Genomic DNA, 22,315 nt, shown 5'->3' with positions numbered 1-22,315 from the left:
CTTAGTCAATGGCCTGCTTCCCTGCATACGATATTTCCCACAGAGTCTGTAACAAAACTCATTTTCCCCACTAGAAGGAACCATAAAGACATCCCCAGCTTCCCCACAGTTTTGTTGGCAAATCGAGAGAGTGGAGGAAAGGAGAGCGGAGTGGGTAAAAACAACAAGGAGAGACTAAGGGTGAGGGCAGAGAAGAAGAAAAAACACAGGGTAAAGATGTGATGGATTGAAAAGAAGGAAAAGGGCGTTTTGAAGTGAGACAAGATAGCGTTAAGGTGGGGGGGAGATAAAGGCGGGGGGTGGGGGGTACTGAGAAAGCGATACACTTTCTGGGCTTATTTACACGTAGCTGCCAGTATGACAGGTAATTTGGGCAAATTCTCCACAGAGCCTGCAGCAGACGGCGTGGGGATAAAGACGAAAGGCGAGAGCAAAATAGGGGGGAGGGGGGAGGCGAGGGGGGGGGGGGGGGGGGGGGTGCCGAGGGCCGACGTGAGCAGACTACCTGACACGGCCCGAGTTGGGTCTGAGAGCACGGCAACAAATGGGTTTCCAGATTCCAATCAGAGGAGAGGGGTGGGGAAGAGATGGAAGGATGAGGGAGTGTTGGGAGAGGATGGGGGCGGGGGAGGAGGGTGACACAGGGGCGGAAGCCATCCTGTTGACAGTCTGATCATTTTATTTATCTGCAGCCAGGAAGAGATATCAAAAGCACTTTTTAATTCAATTTCTCTTTTCCTGCTGAGGCTTAAAGATCAAGCAGAAGGCAGAGACGGATGAGGCAGGAGAAAAGAGGGGAAAAGTACAGATCCACATCTCGCCATTTATTCAGGCTGATTTATTCACTTGTTTGTCGAACTCGTGCTTCAACTGTGTGAATATGCGCCTGTGTGAAGGCAGGTGTGCACACACAGGCGGAGGAGCCCGCCGCTCGGGCTGTATTTATAGACTCGACGCGCCGCTGCCTGTCAGCGCTCGCAGCCAATTAGAAAACACGTGTTAATGGAGCGAGCGCTGCCTCTCCTGCCGCCGCCGCCGCCGCACGCGGGGGCGCGATGCCATTATTCGCCTCCGCGGTGACAGCCACCGCCGCGTGGACGACAGCGACACAGATAAGGATGAGGGAGATAACGAGGTGTTTTGTCCCTGCGCTCGGAGGTCCCCGCCGGGGGGGGGTCCGCATCCGTGGCCGGCTTCCCGTTCCCGCGGTGACGGAGGCTCTGCGGGGGGAGGGGCGCTTACTCTGGTTGACCTTTTCACCCGGCCTCCTCCTGCGCTCAAAGCCTCCGGCATCGCAGACGTGACCTGTCTCTCTCCTGTCACACGCGCACACGAGCTGATGCACTCCAGCGCTCATGCACGGCCCGATATCCGTCCTCCTCTGAGGGTCCTGGATTCACTGAGACTCACACTGCGAATGGGCCTGGATAACAAATGCCCATATGTACAGTGCACAAACGCGCCCTTGCCATCCGACGCCGACGGCGTGAAGGCCAGCGTGGCCCGTGCTACCGAGCAGTCGGTGAGTTTATGACACCGTGGGAGAGGAAGAGCAACAGAGGTGCAGCGCTGAGAGAGTCAGAAAGGAACGGAGAGCAGATGGGCTGAAGGGAACACCCAGAGGCACAGAAGGTGACTTCAGACTGAGGAAGAAAGAAACACGCAGAGATGAGGTGGAAACAGGAGGAACGGGAAGACAAAACGCGTCCGGGACAGATGTCCACATCTGGACACGGCCGCGGATGCCAGAGGCTGGTGCAGGAGGTGGGATGGGGGTGAGGAGGTGGGTGATGGGCTGAAGAATGAGTGCAATGAAATATAATCAAAGACAGTGAGAGAAAGGATTACCTCCTTTGCTTCAGTGGAGTATGTAATTGTGGTTAAAAACACCGAGTCGCTGCGACAACAAAACACAATTGTGCCACGGAGAGCGGCGTGTGATACTGGGAATTATCTGCAGCGATGTGGATGGAGATAACAGCGAGGAGATGAGGAGGAAAGATTCGGCTGATTATCATTGTTGATGAGAGCGGTGTTGGTGGTTATCATAATGAAGGTGGTGAGGATCAAACGCGGTATAATATCTTGATGATGTGACAAAAAAGATGACTTGATTAAAATTGCTGCTGATGCCGGTGATGATAGTGGTATTTTGTTGGCACCGGTTTAATCACAGAGATGTCAGACTTTACATATTGTGCCATAATATATAATAATATGGGAGAAAGGCGGCGCTGCATCCCATAATGTCATGTTTGGGCTTCTTTCCTTTGCATTTCTTGTGCGTTGTGCAGCATAATGCCTCATTCACTGTGTCTCCATGAATATTCAGCCGCCGCTGCCCTCGAGTATCAACACCGATGTCACTCACTTATTTCTACTTCAAATGTATGATGGCTGCAAAGCCCAAAAATGAAACGAGTCCTACGAGGCCATTTTATTCCTACAGAGCTAAATTATTACTTTGAGCTTTTTCAGCTTTTCCGCCCTTTCCCTCTCGGCTCGGTGAAGGACCCACCCAACCCCTGTCACATACAGATGAGTGGGCCGCCGCCTCGCCCCGGGCGCCTCTGACTGGCATCCATTAAAGCCAGCGGAGGTGTGGAAGAAGAAGGAGGAACATCGGAGCGAGGATAAATTATTGCGGCGCTTGTTTAACGACCTCCTCAACAGGGCTTGTGGTTCCAGCGAATGCCATGTAGCTGTCAGCTCCAAAGGCTGAGAACGTTAGGGTCATGAGAGGATTCTTCACGTATGACAATCATATATTTCCCACAAAGTGCAAATTGTTATGTTCTTGTGTTGCTGTTGTTGTCTTTTAAATCTTATGAGTCACATTATGGCCTCAGATCAGTTTGATCGTGTTGTCCTGATCCTCCAACTGTAAGCTCTGTATGGTACACACCTAAGTAAACCAGGCTTTGATTAACTGGACCTTATTCTGACCCCAATCTAACAAAAGCCCACACTCGGTGTTGCTTTACACAGGTAATGTATGGCAAGGTCGTCCGTCAGCCCTGTGTAATTAAGTGTGTGGCCTGAGAATGCGCCTTTAGGAAACCATTAACCCTAACAAGGCTGCACAAACACAGGCTAAATACACCAGCACACGCACGTCTGTGGCTGGACTGAGTGGGAGAGAACAGAGAAAAATCCATTTCATGAATATTGGATTTCATTATGAGGGTGAAAAAACAGCTTTGCTGTGGATCATTTTTTAATGACCCAAAGTCCACATGCATGAATCTTTTAGCAGCGTCTGTCTGTTTGATATGGAGGAAGGAACGAGGGGAAGGAGCGCGGGGATAATGGTTTCCCCAGTGGGTTCTGATGGACCACGGGACGAGACTAGTGCTGAGCACCTGGATCATAACCAATCTTTTGGCGCGGTGGGCCATCCCGTTGTTGACACAAAAAGAGGCCAAGTGGGGATTCAGTCTCAGGCACTTGTTGCAGATTCTCATTTACGAAAACCTTCAGAAGGAAAAACAAGAGATTTGGGGTCCGGATTTAAGGTTCGTGTCAAATCCTAGGAGTATAACGTATTTGTTTGGACGCTTGTCTTGTTTACCATTGCTTTTCAATATGAGAGAAACAGCTTGCACACAGTCTGCTGCTCCCTCTAAACGGATTCTCACTGATTGGCCACAAGGTCAGACTCCTCACTTCAGCCACTCCAGCATCCTTCAGTCTGGTCAGCAATTTACCAACAACTCACCTTCCTGAATGTGCACAGACCCAGCTCCATGCCAGTATGAAACACAACACATGCGTGTGGATGGATGGATGTCATTTATATAAAACACATTAAAACCTTTGGTGTTTATCTGCGTAACTGCACTGTTGCTCAGTGAGAAACTAAGTAGTTAATCTGTCTGTTCAGAGACGTAACAAGGCAGAAAACCTGAAACAGGGATATGTGAGTTTAAAAGGGCAGTTTGTGCACGAGATCAACACCACGAAGCTAATGTGACACAGACTGAACGTATTATTAATCACTGGCTGCACCAGCTCTGCTTTCAGGATTTGGTTTCTGCAGAGTGACAGAAAGCAAGTGTTCCCGATTACAGGGCTACTTAAAATCAGCAGCTTCAACAGATGATGCAGGTGGAGTAACAGAGCCATGAAATGAATGTGGCACGCAACCTGGCAGAGCTAATAAATAAAACAAGCAACCACCGCCAGACACGGCCCTCCATATGGTGCGCTTCTGTCTGGAGCAGCTCCTCTGGCTCATCCATCCTATTTTGCAAAGCGCAGTCCATCCCAGGAGTGGCCTTACCCTTCCTGCCTAGACAATTACTTCCTGTAATGCAGCATTCTGCATTCTCACCTTCCTCCTCCTTACATGCAGCAGCCATTACGAGAGCTGCCTTCCAGCCTGACCTTCTCATAAACAGGAGCCATCAGCTCCCCCGACTCTATGTATGATGGATGTATTCAAAGTCAACCTAAGGTCAGTGGTTGGCGATGCGAGGTCCAGGTCCTCTCGGGGGTGTCTGTATAAAACTACTCACAAAGTCAGAATGGAAACTGGCTCGTGTCATCATTTCAGAAAAGTAATTGAGAGAGTAAGATGTGCAGTATATTTAACAACTACTGGACAGATTTAAGGCTAGGGTTTAATGAGCGTGATGTAAAGCTTCATATTATACCTGGCCACATTCCTAATAAGCAAAGCGAAGGAACGACACCTTTACGGCAGGTGCGGAGACGAGGAGCATCCCAGTAATCAGGCCTAACATAAACGGGTGACTCCGATGGGACCTTTTACTCCATATGTCCGTTTCCCTGTGGGCGTGGAGTTGCTCCAGAAAAAGCAGGCAGATGGCTGGAGATTGCGTGCTTGTGTCTTTAAGTGTGAGTTGGAGCAACGGGTGAGTGGGCACACTCAGAAGGTCGGGGGGTCCCTGGGGCTGAGCACCAAAGCACAACTTAAAGAACACAAACCGCCAGGATTTTAGATGAGAATCCACGCTGCGCTCCTCTAATGTAATTATACCCACTTCCATGTTGGACTGTGTAATTGCTGTCCTCTGAATTGAATTGTTGCGTTTTCAAACGCGCCGCGTTTCAAAGCCTTTCGGTCTATATGGCTTGACAACTCGTGTTGTGCCATCTTCGCTCTTCAGCCAGCGCGGCTCACTTGTATGAAAGAGAATGTCGGCTCATTTAGAAGTCCATGCTTTTGGAGAAAAAAAAGATGGTGCAACATCAAAATGCCCTGTCAGGATGCTGACAGCGGACATCTGTATATGTGAGAATAAAAACCTCTCTGTGATGCCGGGAACAGAGATGAGGAAATAAAAAAGGCAGCGGCTGAATAGGTTTTTGTTCATTATCTGGAATCAAACAAATTAGCTCAACTACATTGTATTCAACATACGGGAACATGCAACACATATTCAGAAGGAAGGTAATTTTACAGTTTTACTATTGTTTCACTATATGTAGCAGAAAAATGTTCACATGCTATAGTTAGCAAAAAAAAAAAAGAAAAAGCAGATTTTGAGCACACATTACATACATTTAGTATTGTCTTTACCTGAAATAATTTAACCTTAAGAAAAATGTCTTGGCCTGTCTTCACATTTACTCACTACGCCAATTCTAGACTGGAAAAAAATATCTCATTAAGGAAAAAATCAATGGCGTCACCAGAATGTCTCCCAGCATCGTTGGATTTATAAGCCTGCGTTATCTGCATTGAAATTCAATGTTTAGCTGAAACTTTTCTAGCTGTAGTCGATCTCACTTTCTCCCTCACCCATGGAAAAAAAAGTCTTAATAGAAGCCCAGTGTCAATATGACTTGATCATGATGGATTCACACGAGGATCAATCATGTCGGTCTGATTGAGAAAACACCTGCACTGTCTGGCCCACATTCGTCATGTCTGAATTAGCTGCCTCCCTGCCGTATACAGATCAATCCTGATTACAGCTGTCAAACCAAAAATAACAAACCAACACACGCGAAGGTTTGATAAAGTAGATATTCATAGTAAAGAGGCCGACATGACGCTTAATAACAAGCTTTGATTTGAGCTGTTTATCAGCATCGGATTTTTATCTTTTGTCATATATTATATTGTGTCCTTTCATCAGCTCGCCTTCATATTAAACAGCCTCAGTGGAGCCTACAGTAAATCATGAAATTCATTTCTATAATGTCAACAACTCCAATAAGTTATTAGGCTCCAAAGTCCAGCAGCAGCTGTCAGGTATAGATATTGACTTGTCAGCAAAAATGCGCTGTATTAGAGTACTGTTGCCCAACATTAGGCAGCTAATTGCCCTTTTCGGACACCTTCATTATTCCTTAATGGAACTGGAGGTCTGTTGGACATAGAAAGGTCACATCGATGCAGCTGGTTCCCCCTCGACAGGGAAGGAGTCTGATGTTTTTCTACTGTGACAAAGTGATTTTCATGGAAGCATTTCTAAAAGAAAGACGACCTGTCGGATGGATGGATGGATGGATGGATGGATGGATGGATGGATGGATGGATGGATGGATGGATGGATGGATGGATGGATGGATGGATGGATGGATGGATGGATGGATGGATGGATGGATGGATGGATGGATGGATGGATGCATAGATCGATGCATAGACTGATGCATAGATGGATGGTTTGGTTGTATCTATATCAATGCATGTGGTCGGTATATCAAACATAGTCACTTGCCCAGACCTCTCTGACTGAAGGGGAATATCAGTTTCTGGGAATTTTAATGATATATTTATATGCAGTGTAGTGTTGCAATAACTGCTGCAGCTAGGAGTAAACAGCAGCTCAACAAGGACAGCATGATGAGAAATTTTAATTGGAAATTTGACTTGCTTCTCTGGAATGATATTATGCATTTTAATGAGTACAGTTTGGCCAAATTCTTTCACACGTAGCGCTGCTCTAACACAAAAGGGAAGGAAATGACATATGTCTTTGAAGTGTAGCGCAGCCTTGAAACGAAAAAATAGATCTTTGATTGGAATTTTGGAAATCACACTGGCGCTCCAGGAATGATATTACACAACAAATTAAATAACATTATTCACTCAGATCCCCTGATGAATAAAGGCACTAAATGTGATTGAAGCGAGATTTTAAAGCAGCCTATATCCTTGAAATGTCTTAAATTCTGTCTAGTCTAATACTGTGCTTGCAGCCGCCCCCATGCAGGTCCAGGCACTAATGGAATTTCACTCACTGCATTATAAACTGGGAAGAGCAGTCCAGGCTTTTAGCATTACCCAACCCCACATCCAATTAGCCAAATACCATAACACAATAACGGAGCAGAGTCTTCTAACGAACAGTGTATTGCAGCACAATTGTTTGATGAAATCTCACCTAACACCCAATTACCACGAAAGCTTAAAAAATATCACAAATAGGATATTTTGTTCTGCACATATTTCTGTGATCTTCTGCTTCAAATGCGCCAATTTCATCACCCAGGACTCGCAGGACACGGAGTCTTTTCAGGAACTCTGGAACGTTTCCTGTGAGTCCATTTATTGGGCTGTGACAGCCAAATACTGAATTTCTGCCTAACTGAGTCTTTACTGTCAAGATGTGGTGCTAATATGGACATTTTAATACAAGAAAATCCCTCAGGCACCTTCACAGCTGGAGCCGGAGCCACGTGTTCGCCTGAAATGACAGCCGAGCGGCCGAACGCCTCGGAACGAGCCCGGTGTGAAAGGCGACGGCGGTTTGTTTAATTTCCCGGCGTTCTTCATGGCGGGTGCCTCCGCAACCGCTGGCTCTGCACATTAGCACCAGCTTCTTAATGCAACAAGTGACCCTCCCGTAATTCGACTGCTCCCACTCCACGGCCGCGGCCCCGGACGCGGCTTCACCGCGCCGCGTTTTTCATTCCACCTAATCATCTGCCTGCGAAAGCAATCCATCTCGATCACAGCCTGTTGCGGGGTCTTTGAAGCCCTCCTCCCATCCCTCCCTCACACCATCTGTCTCTCTTCCCTCCCAGCAGGGCTCCTTCAATCATTTTTCCCTAACTCTTCCATCTCTCGGCCCGTCCGCCCTCCTCGGCTCATGTAACACGGCCTCGTCTGGAGCGTGCGACTGGTACGTGGCCGACGCGGCCGCCCCGACACCGGACACGCCCGCTTCACAAACCCCCGGCCGTCTCCGCGGCTGCCGACCTGCTCATTATGGGATAGAGCTGCGTGCTGCACGTCCGCGCGGCCTGTCGCTAACTGCTGACAGTAATTAGAGCTATGGACAAGAGGGAGGAAGAAGACAGAGATTCTTGCAGTCACTATTGTGTGGTGCTGAAGTCCAGAGAGCCAGGGTCTTATGTGCCGTGCATTGTCCCCATAGGAGACAGCGTTGCTATGTGGGGCTCGTTAGCACACCCCGTGCCGCCTTTCCACCCCTCACTCAGGCCTCCTCTCTGTCTATTAAAGCCCGGGACACAATTATCCCCATTCTCCAGCTCTCTCTTTCACTCTCCATCTCTCTCCCTCACTGTGAATAAGAGTCTGGAACACAATTACCCCTGTTCTTTCTCTCTTTCTTGCACTTGATCCATCCCTCCCTCTCTCAGTCCCTCTCTCTCCGCCTCTTATGGCTTCAGGAGAAGTCTGTGAAGGGAGCAGCTGCTGAAATATTTATTGATCTGTTTTCCTCAGTTTTATTTATTTCCCTCTCTTCCCTCTTGCCCTCCCTGTGCCGCCATACAGACCCAGAAACACCTCCAGCGCCATGAGATGTCAGAAGGTGGCGCGGGGGGGGGCGAAAATCCACAACATGAAACCATTATTTAGCATTTGTTGCACCCGGTGGCTTTACCTGTGTAAACAAAGCAGGAGGCGCGAGGGTGGGATAAAGGCAAATGTGAGAACAGGAACATCGGCTGCAGCAAGAACAGATGCCGCACAGATTGCGACTTGAGTCGGGTGCGGGTTGATCTGCAGATTCTGAGCCCAGCATCCGCTGCAGGGAGGTCGCTGACAGGAAACGCAAAGATAAAGCTCTTCTTTTAATTTTTGTTGCCACTGTGAAGGAAGTTGCATACAACTGCAGGCTATTGAAGTAGTAGTAGTCATGGCAACGATGCCCTGAGTAATAACAATTACAATGGTAACGGTGTTAGCACAGCGCTAAATGGATTCACTGATGAATCTGACGCTATCGCTGCGTAATTAAAGCGCTTCCGCGCCGCCGTACGTCCCTGTGGTGAATGTCGGCACAGTTAACTTCCAGTTTCGAGGTTCCTTCAACAGCGGGCGATTCAACAGTGGCTCGAAAGTACTGTTTTTCTCCAGCCTTCTGTTGGAGCAGTGATGATTAAACTCCCCCCACGCAAACACACTCACAAAGAGAGAATCGCACACTTACGCACATGCACACACAAAGCTAAGTCCCATCACCAACCATGGCCTGCATTAGCGCCTAAGCCTTTTGCATTGATTTGCCGGCAAGCTCCTTGTCTTTGGGTAATGAGGACAGGGAGAGAAGCGGGACCCTCGTCCCTGCCGGCTCCCCCCGGACAAGCAGCCCGCACTAATCTGAGTCGTGTTTCCAACGATGCTAACTCCACGGCACCAAAAAAAGAAGACAGGAGGAGGCGAGGGAAGAGAATCACACGGCGCTCCGCTCTCCCGCTCAACAGTATTCATTCCTGCTAAATCTCTAACATCTGCACGTCACAAAACAAGAAAAACATCTCTCTCTTTTTCCCCACAGCTCAATCTGCAGAAGCCTCAGAAAGCATCACCGCGCTCAGCTTCACTCGATTGTCCCTAAATGAACACTATTGGAAAGCGTTATTAATATCCCTCCTGATGCATATGCATGTGTGTATGTGTGTGTATAGAGTCGTCCCATCATCTCCCTCATGGCTGGGCTCCATTGACTTTACATTGATTTACCGCTCACACCTTTAGTGGAAGAATTGTTGAAATTCATCTTCCAGTGGCCCGAGTGAAGCAGCTCTTCCACTGTAGGTGGATACATGCGATTATGCCTCCAAAGGTGTGTGTGTGTGTGTGTGTGTGTGTGTGGGCGACAGGTGAAGTGAGTAGGAGCCACCACTTATTCCTGCTTCTACGGGCTCTCGGTTCCCACTCGAATCATCCTTGCTTCGCACTAAATAAAACATAAGCCTTGATCGCTGGTTCGGGTGCGAACCCGCGGCTCATTCGTACTCGCACCTAAACCGATCTCTAAGCTGTGACTCAGACACGTCCAGGACAAGGGAGGCTGCAGCGGCGCGACCGCAGTACAGTAATTAAACACAGTGTAAGTGCCTGTCCCGAGTTGAAAGTGGTCCCAGCTCCTTTCCATTACGCTGAACTCCATACATTATAACTGTAATTATAATTGCAAACAAGCGTTGCTGTAATCATTATTTATGACACTGACACTACATGTAATTGCCAACCCCCCAAACCAATATGTGAGGCCCAGTGAAGTGTTTATCAGAACCGACAGGAGGAATCTCAAGGGCGGAAAGGTGGCGCGGCACCGCCCACCACCGGCGGCGCGGCGGCCGGCCGGCCGCTGTCGGAGGATTTGAACCCGTGACCTGTCAGCCGCCGTTGTGCATCAGCGGGTTCACCGGCTCGCACGGTCGCAGGGCTCAGGGGCCGTAAATCAACGCCCAGCGTATATTTGTAAATGCAGCAAAGGCCATGTGGTGAATACTTACGACCCGGGGGTTGTTCCCTGCGCCGGCTGCAGCCTGAGGCTACAGTACAGACGGCTCATCACCACAACATGTGTTCGCAACTTCGGTTTTGGTCGAATTCCCATGTTGCATGACCCCTGATGAGTGACCTTATCAGACAAACACATTAAAATAGTAACATCCCTATATTAAACACAACACGTAATTATAATTCAATTATACCAATGAGCCCTAATTTAAACATTTAAATCTGCCAATAAATCACTTTTTACATTTAGCTGCAGTGATGTCAACATTGTCAGTATTTATGTATTACGGGGTTTTTATGCAGCACCTGTCTCCTCCCGTGCAAACACAGCTACTACCTTGGCTCCACTATTTGTGATGAATAGATGCAGTGGACCTTGGATCCAATGCAGCCCGGCCCACCACCACCCGGCAGCAGCAAAATAGAAAAAGTGAAATCCGGGAAATAAAAAAAAACCCCAAACATTCAAACCGCAGACCCACTCCAGGCTGGTTAAACCTCCAGCCCTTGTCCCAGAGGCTCTTGAGACCAAATCCAGGCCCTCTCACTCCAACACTTGCAGATAAATAAAACCTGCCAAAATGGCAGAACGTTCCTAAGCCAAACATGGAGAACAACAGCGCACAGAAACCATGGCTTTGAAAGGCGGGGAGGAAAAGCAGAGGCCCCTCCAGAACAGGAGCGCGAGGCATCTGTTGATGCTGGCATCTCCGTTCTCTTCATGTCCAGGCCAAGTCTGCTGATCCAGTTGGGTTTGTGTGTTTGTGTGAGGGCGCAGGGGAAGGAGGACGCCTATGCGCTAACATGAGCAATGTGCATTGACCCCACTTGGCCTCCATATGTTGCTGAAACAAGAAGGATGGCGGCTACAAAGCGACTCTGCCTGCGTTCACCTGCGCTGCTGCCCCGTTCACCCAGATCCTCCATCACAGCGTGTAGACACACAACCCTCAGTCACAACATTAAGCATCCAGCTGGTGGTTTTAATGGGAGTCAGGCTGCGGGTGCACTGACACCTGTCAATCACTCACCCCTGCCTGGCTCAGCATTACATTACAAACATTGCAGTAGCTCCTATAAGCAGAAGTGGAAGTTGAAAGGAATTGGGAAATAAATGAAAAGTTGCGTAATGTGAGAAGCGAAAGCGGGTCAGAAAACGCATAGTGTTGTTTGTGCGTTCAAATTCAGTCCATAGCAGAGCCTTGAGCTCACCATGTTTGTGTTGAAGCGTGCGAGCGGCGGTCACTGTCGGGACCGGCGCGTATCTGCAGATCAATACAGCAGCGTGGCGTCATTCGCTCACGCCCGCGTGCTAGTGGAGCATTTAACAGCCACATACTGTACCGCGCGGGCCTGACTCTCGTGGGCACAGATGCAGAGGCTTATTCCACTGCATGATTTATGAAGCGCTGGACTGTGCCCTTTCCCAGTCATGTTCCGCTGTGCTTTGCACCTCAAAGACATGCGTGCTGTGGACCTACGGCCACTCGGCACCGGAGGGGATCCCTCACCGAGATGCACCGCCTCCACCTGTGCTGCAGCAGGCGCCGCTCACGTCAATATCCAATCACCCCGTCGAGATTCCTGAGGATCGTAAAGCCCACAGGTACAAGAGCGGAGGCTGCGAGGCGGAACGAGGCGGCGCGGGCGCTGGTGCGGCGCTGGTGTGCGTCCTGCAGGGCGGTCCGTCTGCTCGGCCTGGTGTGGGGAAGGGGCTCGCTGTGGCAGGCCAACCGCGACCAGCTGGGCCCTCCTGGCCACGAGGAGCGGAGGAGCGCGAGGCTGCGCCCGTCTGCATCTGCAGGTTGTTAACCTCACATCGCATTGCACTGACACATCAATTATTGTTATTAAGGGCCGGAGTAATTTATTTATATACTGATTTCCCACAGGAGAAAGGCAGGACTAATTTAGCCAGGTGCGTGTGTGTGTGTGTGTGTGTGTGTGTGTGTGTGTGTGTGTGTGTGTGTTCGAGCTAGATGAGCTACAGGAAATTAGAGTACATGGCGAAGATGCTGTGCAAAACTAATAGATGGTGGGATATCCCGTAGCTCGGCGATAATATTAAGCGATGGCACGATGAAAAATGCAGGGGGGATTTTAAATATCTCATGGTCAGTGTCTCTGTGCAGCAACGACATCACTGCTGTGTAATGAAGCGTTTCAAGATGACACATGAGTCTGGTGGGGTAAATTATCTCAACACTGTAGCACGTTCAGATGGTTTTTAAAGCAGCTGAACCCAATGCTTCCCCCGGTGGTTGTGCCCACGTCCCACTCGACCCGCCGTCTTTCATAATTCATCTCCCTCTGTCTCTCTCGACCTTGGTTTTGATGAGAGGGAACAAAACAATAGTGTTTTCTTCCAAGTCGATATGCGCTGTTTCCTCGCGTACTCACTGTGCGTTAACCACAACGCCGCCCCCCCCCTCCTCATCCTCCGCCACCCCTTCCTCTTTGCACTAGTGGTGCGTCGTGCGCGTGGGATAGCAGGCCATTCATGTCACGTAAAGGAATGTTCCCAGAGGACTGGGGACGGGAGTCCATTTGTTTCCACGGAAAACGTCTTAACATGCATCGCCCGTTGCGAACACTGAGCCACGAGGTTGGCTTGAAGATGAACCTGGCGCTGCGCTCGAATGCGCGCGCACGCACGCACGCACACACACACTAGCACCCCACATTTCTGTCTATGCGTGAGCAGATGGAGAGCTGGAGCGCAGTGGCACGCGTGATTCACATGCAGGTAGAACCACGACCCCCCCCCCCCCCCCCCCCCTTCATTCGTGCTTCTCATTTGTTTTCACCTCCACGTCCGTTCTCAGGAAAAGAACGGTACGTGCGTAAAGGCGCAGCACAACTGTCAGCACATCGCGAAAGTAGCTGGTAAGAACTTACCTTTCGACAGCAGAACCAGGATCAAAGCAGCAAACGCGTTCCGCAAGAGGGGGCAGCCCATGATGGAGTTCTGATTGATTTTCTGCTTGTTTCGCAGCCAAACGCCGTGGTATTCCTCCCGCGCGGTACCGTTGCGGGGATTCTGTGTCCAAAACGACCCAGTGGATGAAAGTCCGCAGCAGTAGTCCGACGCTTCTACGTGCGACGGGACCAAAGCATCAGTCTTATCCACTTGACTTTTCCTTTTAACGACCCCCCGTCGGAGAGAGAGGCGAAGAGGAAATTTTAATCTTCTGCTATAGAATCTCGCAACCCGGAAAAAGCCAGTGAACGCGTAAAAATATATCCCAGACACTTAGTTTGGTTTTCAGTGCTTTCAAGAAAAAATGTTATTTTTCTAAAATGCACAAAAATGAAAAATCTTGTTCAATTGTCAAATGACTTGACAGAAATCTGCTTCGCGGCAGAGAACAGGGTGAGGGCTGTGCGTCCTGACCCGTCGCCAGTCGCCACTTGTGCCTTAATTAGCCTGCTCCCGTACGTCTCTGTTGGTATGCAGCGCGTCCCGTCGCTCCGCACTCGGCGCGTCGCAGGCAGCAGCACTGAATGCGACGCGCACAGGGAGGAAAAAAAAAAAGGATGATTGGCATCTCAATGAGAGCCCCGTTCCCCCAATCAGCGGCCCGCACGGAGGAGGCGGGATTTACGATTGCGCCCATGTCGCTCTCAGAGAGGCCGAGCACGGCGCCGACGGAGCCAATCGGAGGCGCGCGGTGGGCGGGCAGAGCGCGACGCGAAGCACCGCGCGGTGATAATGCAATGTGATTTATAGCCGGTTCGGTATTGCTGCAGTACTCCGAGAAAAACAGTCCACAGAGGGACAGGCATGCATAATAACTACAGGGACTGAGGTGGGGGTGCGAGTGAGGGGCAGGTGGAGCCATATGGGCTCGGGTGCGCGCGCGCGCGCGCTCTTCGGAGCGGCTGAATGAAATTACACAAAAAACAGGGAGGCAGAATGACAGGTTGCGCCGCTCCTGAGCAGATGTTACTCAATTGCTGAAAATGAATATGGTCGAGCTCGACAGAAGACGGTAGTAAAAGCAGTGAGGAAGTACCCGCGCGCGCGTGAGTTGTGGCGGAATGGGCGAAGTGGGGCGCGTGTCAGAGCAGATTGTAACGGCACCATCTGATAGCGCAGCTGACTTAATGGCAGGCGACATAACGCCATTAGGGGCCCTTTATATTCGTGTAGGAGTATTAATATGCGCTTATCAACACGCTAGTGTCCGTGTGTCAGCGCTGCTGCTCCGGGTCCGGTCGGTCACCAAATGCGGCACACGAAGCCGTGAATCCAGCAGGAACCCGACGACCTCCTCCACGCACGCGTCTCTGTTGGCCCTTCGTCTCAGCCATATTTCATCACGCTGGCAGACCTCCACCGGTCATTTTTCTGCTGTAGGTACTGGATATTATTTCCATATTAACTCAGGAATAGTTTCTTTTTGATTGATATATTGCAGAGGGTCGTAATAAACCGCTGCACGCTGATTTATGGTATACAGTAGAAATACAGTGGAGCCGACAGTCAGCTAATCACATATTGTTTATGAACACTCCTTTGTAAATATTAACGATTCATCATTCATTGAGTTCGAAACAGTGGAGTTGCTCAGCATTCACCACATTCATGTCTTTCAAAATTCCCACTATAGAAATAATGACCTGCTGTTGGGAAATGGATGCTTATAGATCGACTACGTCCTCCTCCCTTTCTGCCTTTGGACTTCAGGTATCGGTGCAGGAACATGCAGTACAAAATGTCCCCGAAGTCTCTTCATCGGAACAAGAGATGCAGGATCTGCGGTTGCAGAGCTTCATTAATGGGCTTCATGATTGCAATCAGTCATTCAGCTGGGTTTCTGTGCAGCGGCGGCCATTATTTATAGACCTGTCACAACTTGCCGTTCGTTTGTACTCCGTTGTTCCGAGTTATTCGATAAAAGTAGAGGCACCTGTGAAAATGTTGACACAAATTTGCATTCTGACTCAGATTTGACAAAGCCAATTACCCTCAGACCTCAGCGGCTCCCGTCACAGCGCGTGACATCCTGAGCACAGCGGAAGCGGCTTTGCAGGAACCCGGAGACGCAGAAATGCTTCTTAATTCTGGAGAGACTGGCACACGGCGGCGTGCGGGGACGATTGTGGGTTGTGCATTGTAATTAAAGTCAGAAAACTAATTTACACCTGGAGCACATAGCTGTAGATACGCAGCCCGCTCATTGCCGCGCTGTCACTATTTGTACTGTGGTTTCTCTGCCGCCACATGGACTTCTAGAGGCGCCGACTGTAAATAACGCTGCGGCCGCGGGTTCGACCGCTTTCTGCAGCTCCGTTGCAATGAGGAGGACGGCCGAGCTCCGCGCTCCGGTTTCGTGCCATTTCAGCTCCATTTTGCTCGAGAACCCAAGGTAAGAAGAGCGAAGAGTTAAATTACGACGTTCCACCGAGAAATTCATTAAAAGCGAGGTCTGAGAAGTAGACCCGGAAAAACTTTTTCTTTTGCCTCGTCTTCTAAAGATCGGCACAGGAGAATGAAACATTCCAGGAGATTGAGGTGGTGAATAAGCACATGCGCTATTACCTTCCAATTCAATGAGCAAGGCTAAATCCACAGGAAAGATCCATTTGAGGGGGAACATTACATTTTTATCATTTTTTAACCTTAACAGGTTTTTTTAAGTTACATAAGCTCAGTTATTAACTTTTAAACTATTTTGTCTGGAACCTACAGAATCTACGTTTCCCAACAATAAATTATGCAATACTGTATTGATTTTATTTAAGGCAGGACAAAATATCAAAGTATTATTAGTATTATTAGTATTATTAGTATTTGGCCTGTTTGTGGAATACCACAAACACTTGCTTTGTGTCAGACAGAAATGGACAGCAGCCAGTTGTCATCAGCCTGTTCTGTGTTTGAAAGCAGGTCAGTGTTGATCCTGAGGGCAGCACAAGCAGAGAAGAACATGAACAGGCCCATTTGGACTTAAGCAGGTGAGGAGACTAATGCAACCACACGGTGCTCCTGCTCACGGCACAAACTGTCGGCACTCTGGGTTCACGCTCAGAACTCTGGGTCGGTTCTAGTCCGCGTTGGAGGGAGCAGCATCACTCTATGCAGCGACCCCCCCCCCTTGGATCCAGAGAGATGTAGCAGGTTTATTGTTTAGATAGTCGTAACCCCGACTGACTGTTACCTGGTTGTTGTAGTGCAGGTAAATGGACAGTGAGTCAGCTAACGGTCTGACAGTGGAAGCTTATTTTAGACTGGAAACTGGAGCAGGACTCACTGAAGTGAGGAGGAAATAGCAAAAGGAAACTATGAATGTGTGCGCGAAAGTACATGCTAATGATTAGAGTTCAGCTTGTTTACGTGCGCAGTTTGAAATGTTGTCTGCAGAAGACGAGGTTGGATTAAAATGCTGAAGCTCGATGGACAGGACGGCCTCTCAGGTCCGCGCTGAGAAGAACCTGCTGTCGGAGCCTTTCCCAAGAGTTCCCTCGGCTTCTCTTTGTCACAGCCGAGCAGGGATGATATGAGTACGAAATAAATCCTCTGAGTCACCGTGATTGGGGTTCGTCGAAGTCGTGGCAGCGCCCCCATGACGGGCGCGTCTGATTGGTGGCCACGACGCCGCCGAGTGCGTCATCACTCATCGGGTCGAGGCGGACGGGCTGGAACCGGGGCGCATGTTGCCGGTCGCTATTTAAAACTGATGCTCCTCTGCGTGGGCCGGTTCTGCAGGAAGGCCCGGGTCCTGCGTGAGTCAGCCGTCGTACACAGCCGCGGCCGGAACCGCCGTCATTTCACACTCAATTAATGGAGAATGGAGCGAACGTCAAAGGTTGGCACCTTGACTGTGAGGACAAACACAGAAGGACGCGGCGCCGGCTTATTTGAGGCGCCGAGGCAGTTTATGCAAACGTGTCTGAGTTGAAGTGTCCCTGAAACGCCTGTAGTAAAGCTGGTTGTGCTCAGACGCCCCGCCAGCCTGTTTAGTATGCTAATGCATGGAGATGCGGGCGCGGGCACTCTCTCTCTCTCCCCTCGCTCCGTCTTTAAGCTTCCCCACATTAATTGGCGTGGCAGAGGCGACAGTCACTGGGTTGTAATCACTGTCCTTTGGAGAACCACACTCAGAGAGAGAGAGAGGAGAGAGAGAGGGAGAGAGAGAGAGGGAGAGAGAGAGGGAGAGAGAGAGAAAGAGAGAGAGAGAGAGAGAGAGAACGGGAGAGAGAGGGAGAGAGAAAGAGGGAGAGAGAGAGAGACGGGAGAGAGAGAGAGAGAACGGGAGAGAGAGAGAGGGAGAGAGAGAGATTCTGGCCTCGAAAGGCGCATCCCCGGAACTCCGTTACCCCAAGAGGTGCGGGCGAGCGAGCGGGACCACAGGACGGGGCAGAAATGGAGAGTCTCGGGAGGAAATTATGACTCCAGCTCGGCTGCTCCCAGAGAAATGAAGCATCGGAGGCGGGAAGAGGAGAGCTGTTCGGAGATTTATGTAGAGGATTACGGTGGAGATTGATAGTGGGATTGGAGAAGGAGAAGGGGAGCAGGGGGTGGGATGACTGATTGACACAACGAAGATGAGGAGAGAGAAGAATGGAGTGGTGGGTCAGAGGCAGAAGCCGACATCACAGCTCCACCTGTTGTCACTTAATTGGTTTTCATCCTCTGTAAACTTTCCGAGTGGAGCGAAAGCGTCGGGAGCAAACGGGGCTTGAACATGAGACATTTCATTTATTAACCATAACCTATTAATCTGCTTCATTTCCACTGCTTATACAACACTTGCTGTGGATGCTGTTTCATCGACCTGAAGCAATCGTTTTGTTTTTTTTCATACTGTTTGGGCGCTGATTGCTGCCGCCACAACACGTCACGCTCCTAAAGCGCCTTGAAATTGAGGAGCTGCGTTTGAATGCGAACGAGGGGCGACGAGACGACGGCGGTTTCTCCGTGGGAGCGGCGCGTGGAGCCTGTGGGGTTCAGTGGGTCGAAGCGCGGTGCCGTGGGTGCAGGCGGCTCTGAACCAATGAGGGACACAGAGCACGGAGTCACCTTTTAAGAAGCGAGTGGAGCCTGAACAGTGCGGCCTTGAAGCCAGATCAAAGCCACGAGGCGCGATGGAAGAGATGATGGAATTTAATCATGTCTGCAGCCACGCTCTCTCCTCTCTCTATTTTATGGCTTTCAAAATGCAACCGCCATTTTTTCGTTCATTTTAATTTGCCACTCCATCAAATTTTTCCATCACGGCAACACCCTGACTTTTCTGGACGCGAGTCACTGACACAGGCGGCTGAAGAGCGGCGGCGCACGCGCGCACACGCGCGCACAAAAAACATCAGCATAATTACTTTATTAGCGCCAGCTGATGTCGGATCGCCCGGTCATGTTTCATGTCACATCAGCGCCCTGTTTAGCATCCCCGCTACCTTCTGGGCACCGCGAGGCCTTCGCTGCTGAGCCCCACAAACCCCCCCCCCCCAACACACACGCACACAAACTAATTAAAAACATGTAACGATAGTGCTCCAAGAGCGCGCTATTAATCATCCACATATCCCATAGATCTCATGAGAAAACTCCAGCAAAAAGTGAAATTTGGCGAGGAAATGCCAGTTTCTTTATCATCAGGAGTATTTTGGTATTCGTTCCTATCCAGAACTGAAACCCATTAATCATGATGCATTTACGGTGATTATTGCACTTGGACTCAAAAGGCAGCATAGAAGGGGTCCATGGAAGGCTCAGCAGGGGGCCACAGTGTGACGTTGCTCAGTGATAGATCCTGAAAACATGTGTTTTTGCTTGGTTCTCACCTGCTGCTGATGTATTTTTCAACCCCCCCTCTTCTTAATTTGCCTCCCACCTGGAGTCAGCAGTAGTGGGTGCAGCTTTGGGTGCAGGCATGGCCTGGAGAGGGGCTGGCAGGTTAATGAGGACAGCAGAGAGAGAGAGAGAGAGAGAGAGAGAGAGAGGAAACAAAGGTCAGGACGACAGACAGATAAACCCACACTACAGTGCTAACATTTACACGCTAATGCATAAATAGACTCATGTGAACCTGCGCGATCATTAGCTGAGAACATTTAAAATGAACTTCTTTATTTGTAAAACAAATAGATGGAAAACACTTAAAAGCGATGCACTGTACTATTTGTACATAATTATAATTTCAGTACGTTGAACCTTTTAGTGTCCCGCGATCTTTAAATGGTTCTTTAAAAAAAATTAATTGCCTGTGAAGGTTTTTTACTTTTGTGAAAATCAAAAATCAAACAAGGCCACGAGAAGGCGAACACGCATCGCTGCCCACACAGTTCAGCAGCAAAGTGAATGGTGTTTGTTCTTTTTTGTTGACTTCCTGGTTTGTGTGAACAACCACTGGGGACACATAATTTTACTATGAATCGAAAGCACCGATGAATAAGAAATGAATAAATACAGCACACAATGGATGAAAGGACGATGGCACTGCCTTGGATCAAAAATCAATGGAATCAGTTTAAAACATTCAATTTTAAGAAAAAATTTAGTTTTCAGAACGTCTGAAAATTACAAATCTTTTTTGACTGACATGTTAAACGTCTGCACATAAAGTGGTCTGCGGTTTTAATGCGCTCCCACGCCGTGTGCCATTTGGCTTTTAAGCACCTATAGATGAGGCTGTGTCATCGCTGCTTCCTGCCGTACCTGCCCCCGTCACCACTTCCCTTGTTTCACCCCTGAATCAATCTTTCTCATTTCATCCAGGATTGATTTTGCCATCTCCAGCGCAGGTGCAATCCTGAAATGTGCTCTCACTCACTCACTCACTCACTCCTCCAGCGCTGCTCCGTTCTGTATTTCGCTCCTTTTCCCCGGCTCCATCTCGTTCCCTATCTGTCCCGCTCTGTGTTCCACTGCAGCTCATTACAAATGGGGCTCCTTTGCTCGGTCCCCTAACCTCCACAGAGCGGTGGAACAATGTCTTGATTGGATGTGTCTGGCATTGCTAAGCATTCTGTGCTGCAGCGCTGGGCTACACGTGAAGTATAATTTTGGCAGGTAGCAGGAAATTAGCACGGAGCTGATATACAGGACTGTGGTTGTGCTTTTATCTCCGAGGCGTTTAAATTCCGCGTGTGCAAATTATGCAGGAAGTATCATTTAATTAAACATCTGAATGCTTCGTATTTTTGCAGGTGCACTCCTGTAATTAATTGCTAAAGCACATATGTTTGGAAACGCAGGGACAACACTGGTGGATCCTCACTGCTTCATTGCATTGTGTACAAAAGGCCATCCCACTGATACAGACACTCGCGGAGGCAGAGGTGCTAAAGCGGCTCAGTAGTCGCATCTGATGACTGGGCAGAGCCGAAGAAGCATCACCCTGGGGAGCGAGCGGAGCCCCGAGTCTGGCAGAGTGGGCAAAATCCACGCGCCAGCGAGTCATGTGATGCCCTGAGGTCCCTGAACGCCTCACCACCAAACAGCTGTAAAACCATAATGACCGCATTGTGGGCCACAAAATCGACTTTTAATGCTCACAAAACGCCCCCTTAGTCCTTGATTTTGTTTAAAAAAATCCAGCTGTTGCAGTGTTTTTTAAAGATTATACAAACAAAAACACACACAAAGACTGAAACTGAAGATAAATTATAGAGCAAGGTGACCCTGAACATTAAAGTTTCAGCAGCTCAAGTAAAGAAAGGTCTTATATGTGTAAATATATGTTCTTGGACTTGAAGATGAATGAAATATAAATATTAATTTGCTCTGAAATAACAGAAATCAGTCTCAAACTTCCCAGCACAAACATGCTGCAGACGCTGTAACGAGATCTGCCAGCTCAACAGCCCCAGTCTTTGAATTGTTTGTACCTTTAGCTTTGAAACGATGCTCTTTATTCCAGGAAAGTCTTGAAATTAAACCTTTTGTCTGCGCGTACGCCTTTGATTTGCCACAGAACTACACACAGAGGCTGCGCGACGAGATAAATTCCTGCTTATTCTACAAAGATCATCTAGAAATGACCTGAACCAAATTACTGGTACCTGATTAAATAAGTGGCAATTAGTGGACTGTAGTGATATTTCAAGCAGAAAGAAGAGTTCACTTGCTCGGCCTGCAGACCTAGACCCCGAAGCTGTGGATGAAGCGCCCTCAGCTTCATTAAACTCCCAACCTGGACTCAGAGACTTTCGTCAGCTGAAACTTGCCACTTTAGCTCCTACAGACTGGTGTCTCTTACTTGTCCTGGTTGTCAGTTACCAGGAGGATGAGTCATGTTCCCTCAGCGAACCTTCACATCAGATGCAGTAAACAGGCTGAAGGTTGCGACCGCGCTGGGTTAATTCCTGAACATCTGAATAAAAAATACATGAGTGGAGCGAGAGGACGGATCCATCCTCCTGCCGCGCACGTAGAAGGAACACACAGAGCCCGATTCAAGGCAGGAAACAAATCGATTTGTGTCCGCGGCTCATTGGAACGCGAACGCCGCCCTCTGATGCACTGACATGAGTGATATGTGTCAAGGCTTCAGATTGTTTTGCCACTGGAAAATGCTTCCAGTCCTGGAACTGTGATGTGTAAGCATCCGCTGAATGATGAATCGGGCTTTCGGTGGGGAGATGACTTTCATATTGGTTCATGCGGTCAGAACC

General features: G+C 49.1%; 1 protein-coding gene and 1 long non-coding RNA gene across 2 annotated transcripts in view; one reads left to right on the top strand and one right to left on the bottom strand.

Annotated features, from left to right (window-relative positions):
• Nucleotides 1-14,197, bottom strand: part of iglon5 (IgLON family member 5) — a 77,060-nt gene extending 62,863 nt beyond the window's left edge. The window contains exon 1 of the mRNA XM_029128186.3: nt 13,592-14,197. Coding sequence (XP_028984019.1) covers nt 13,592-13,652 — 61 coding nt within the window. The 5' untranslated portion in view covers nt 13,653-14,197. The remainder of the gene's footprint in view (nt 1-13,591) is intronic.
• Nucleotides 14,198-14,331: 134 nt separating this feature from the next.
• Nucleotides 14,332-21,592, top strand: LOC121201692 (uncharacterized). The gene is made up of 2 exons (XR_005896743.2): nt 14,332-16,654; nt 18,552-21,592. It is a non-coding gene; the product is annotated as an uncharacterized LOC121201692 (long non-coding RNA).
• The last annotated feature ends 723 nt before the right edge of the window (nt 21,593-22,315 follow it).

The sequence above is a fragment of the Betta splendens genome, chromosome 16 (assembly GCF_900634795.4).
Source record: "Betta splendens chromosome 16, fBetSpl5.4, whole genome shotgun sequence".
In the NCBI taxonomy this organism is placed as follows: Eukaryota; Metazoa; Chordata; class Actinopteri; order Anabantiformes; family Osphronemidae; genus Betta; species Betta splendens.
This window is presented reverse-complemented; position numbering and strand designations above follow the sequence as displayed.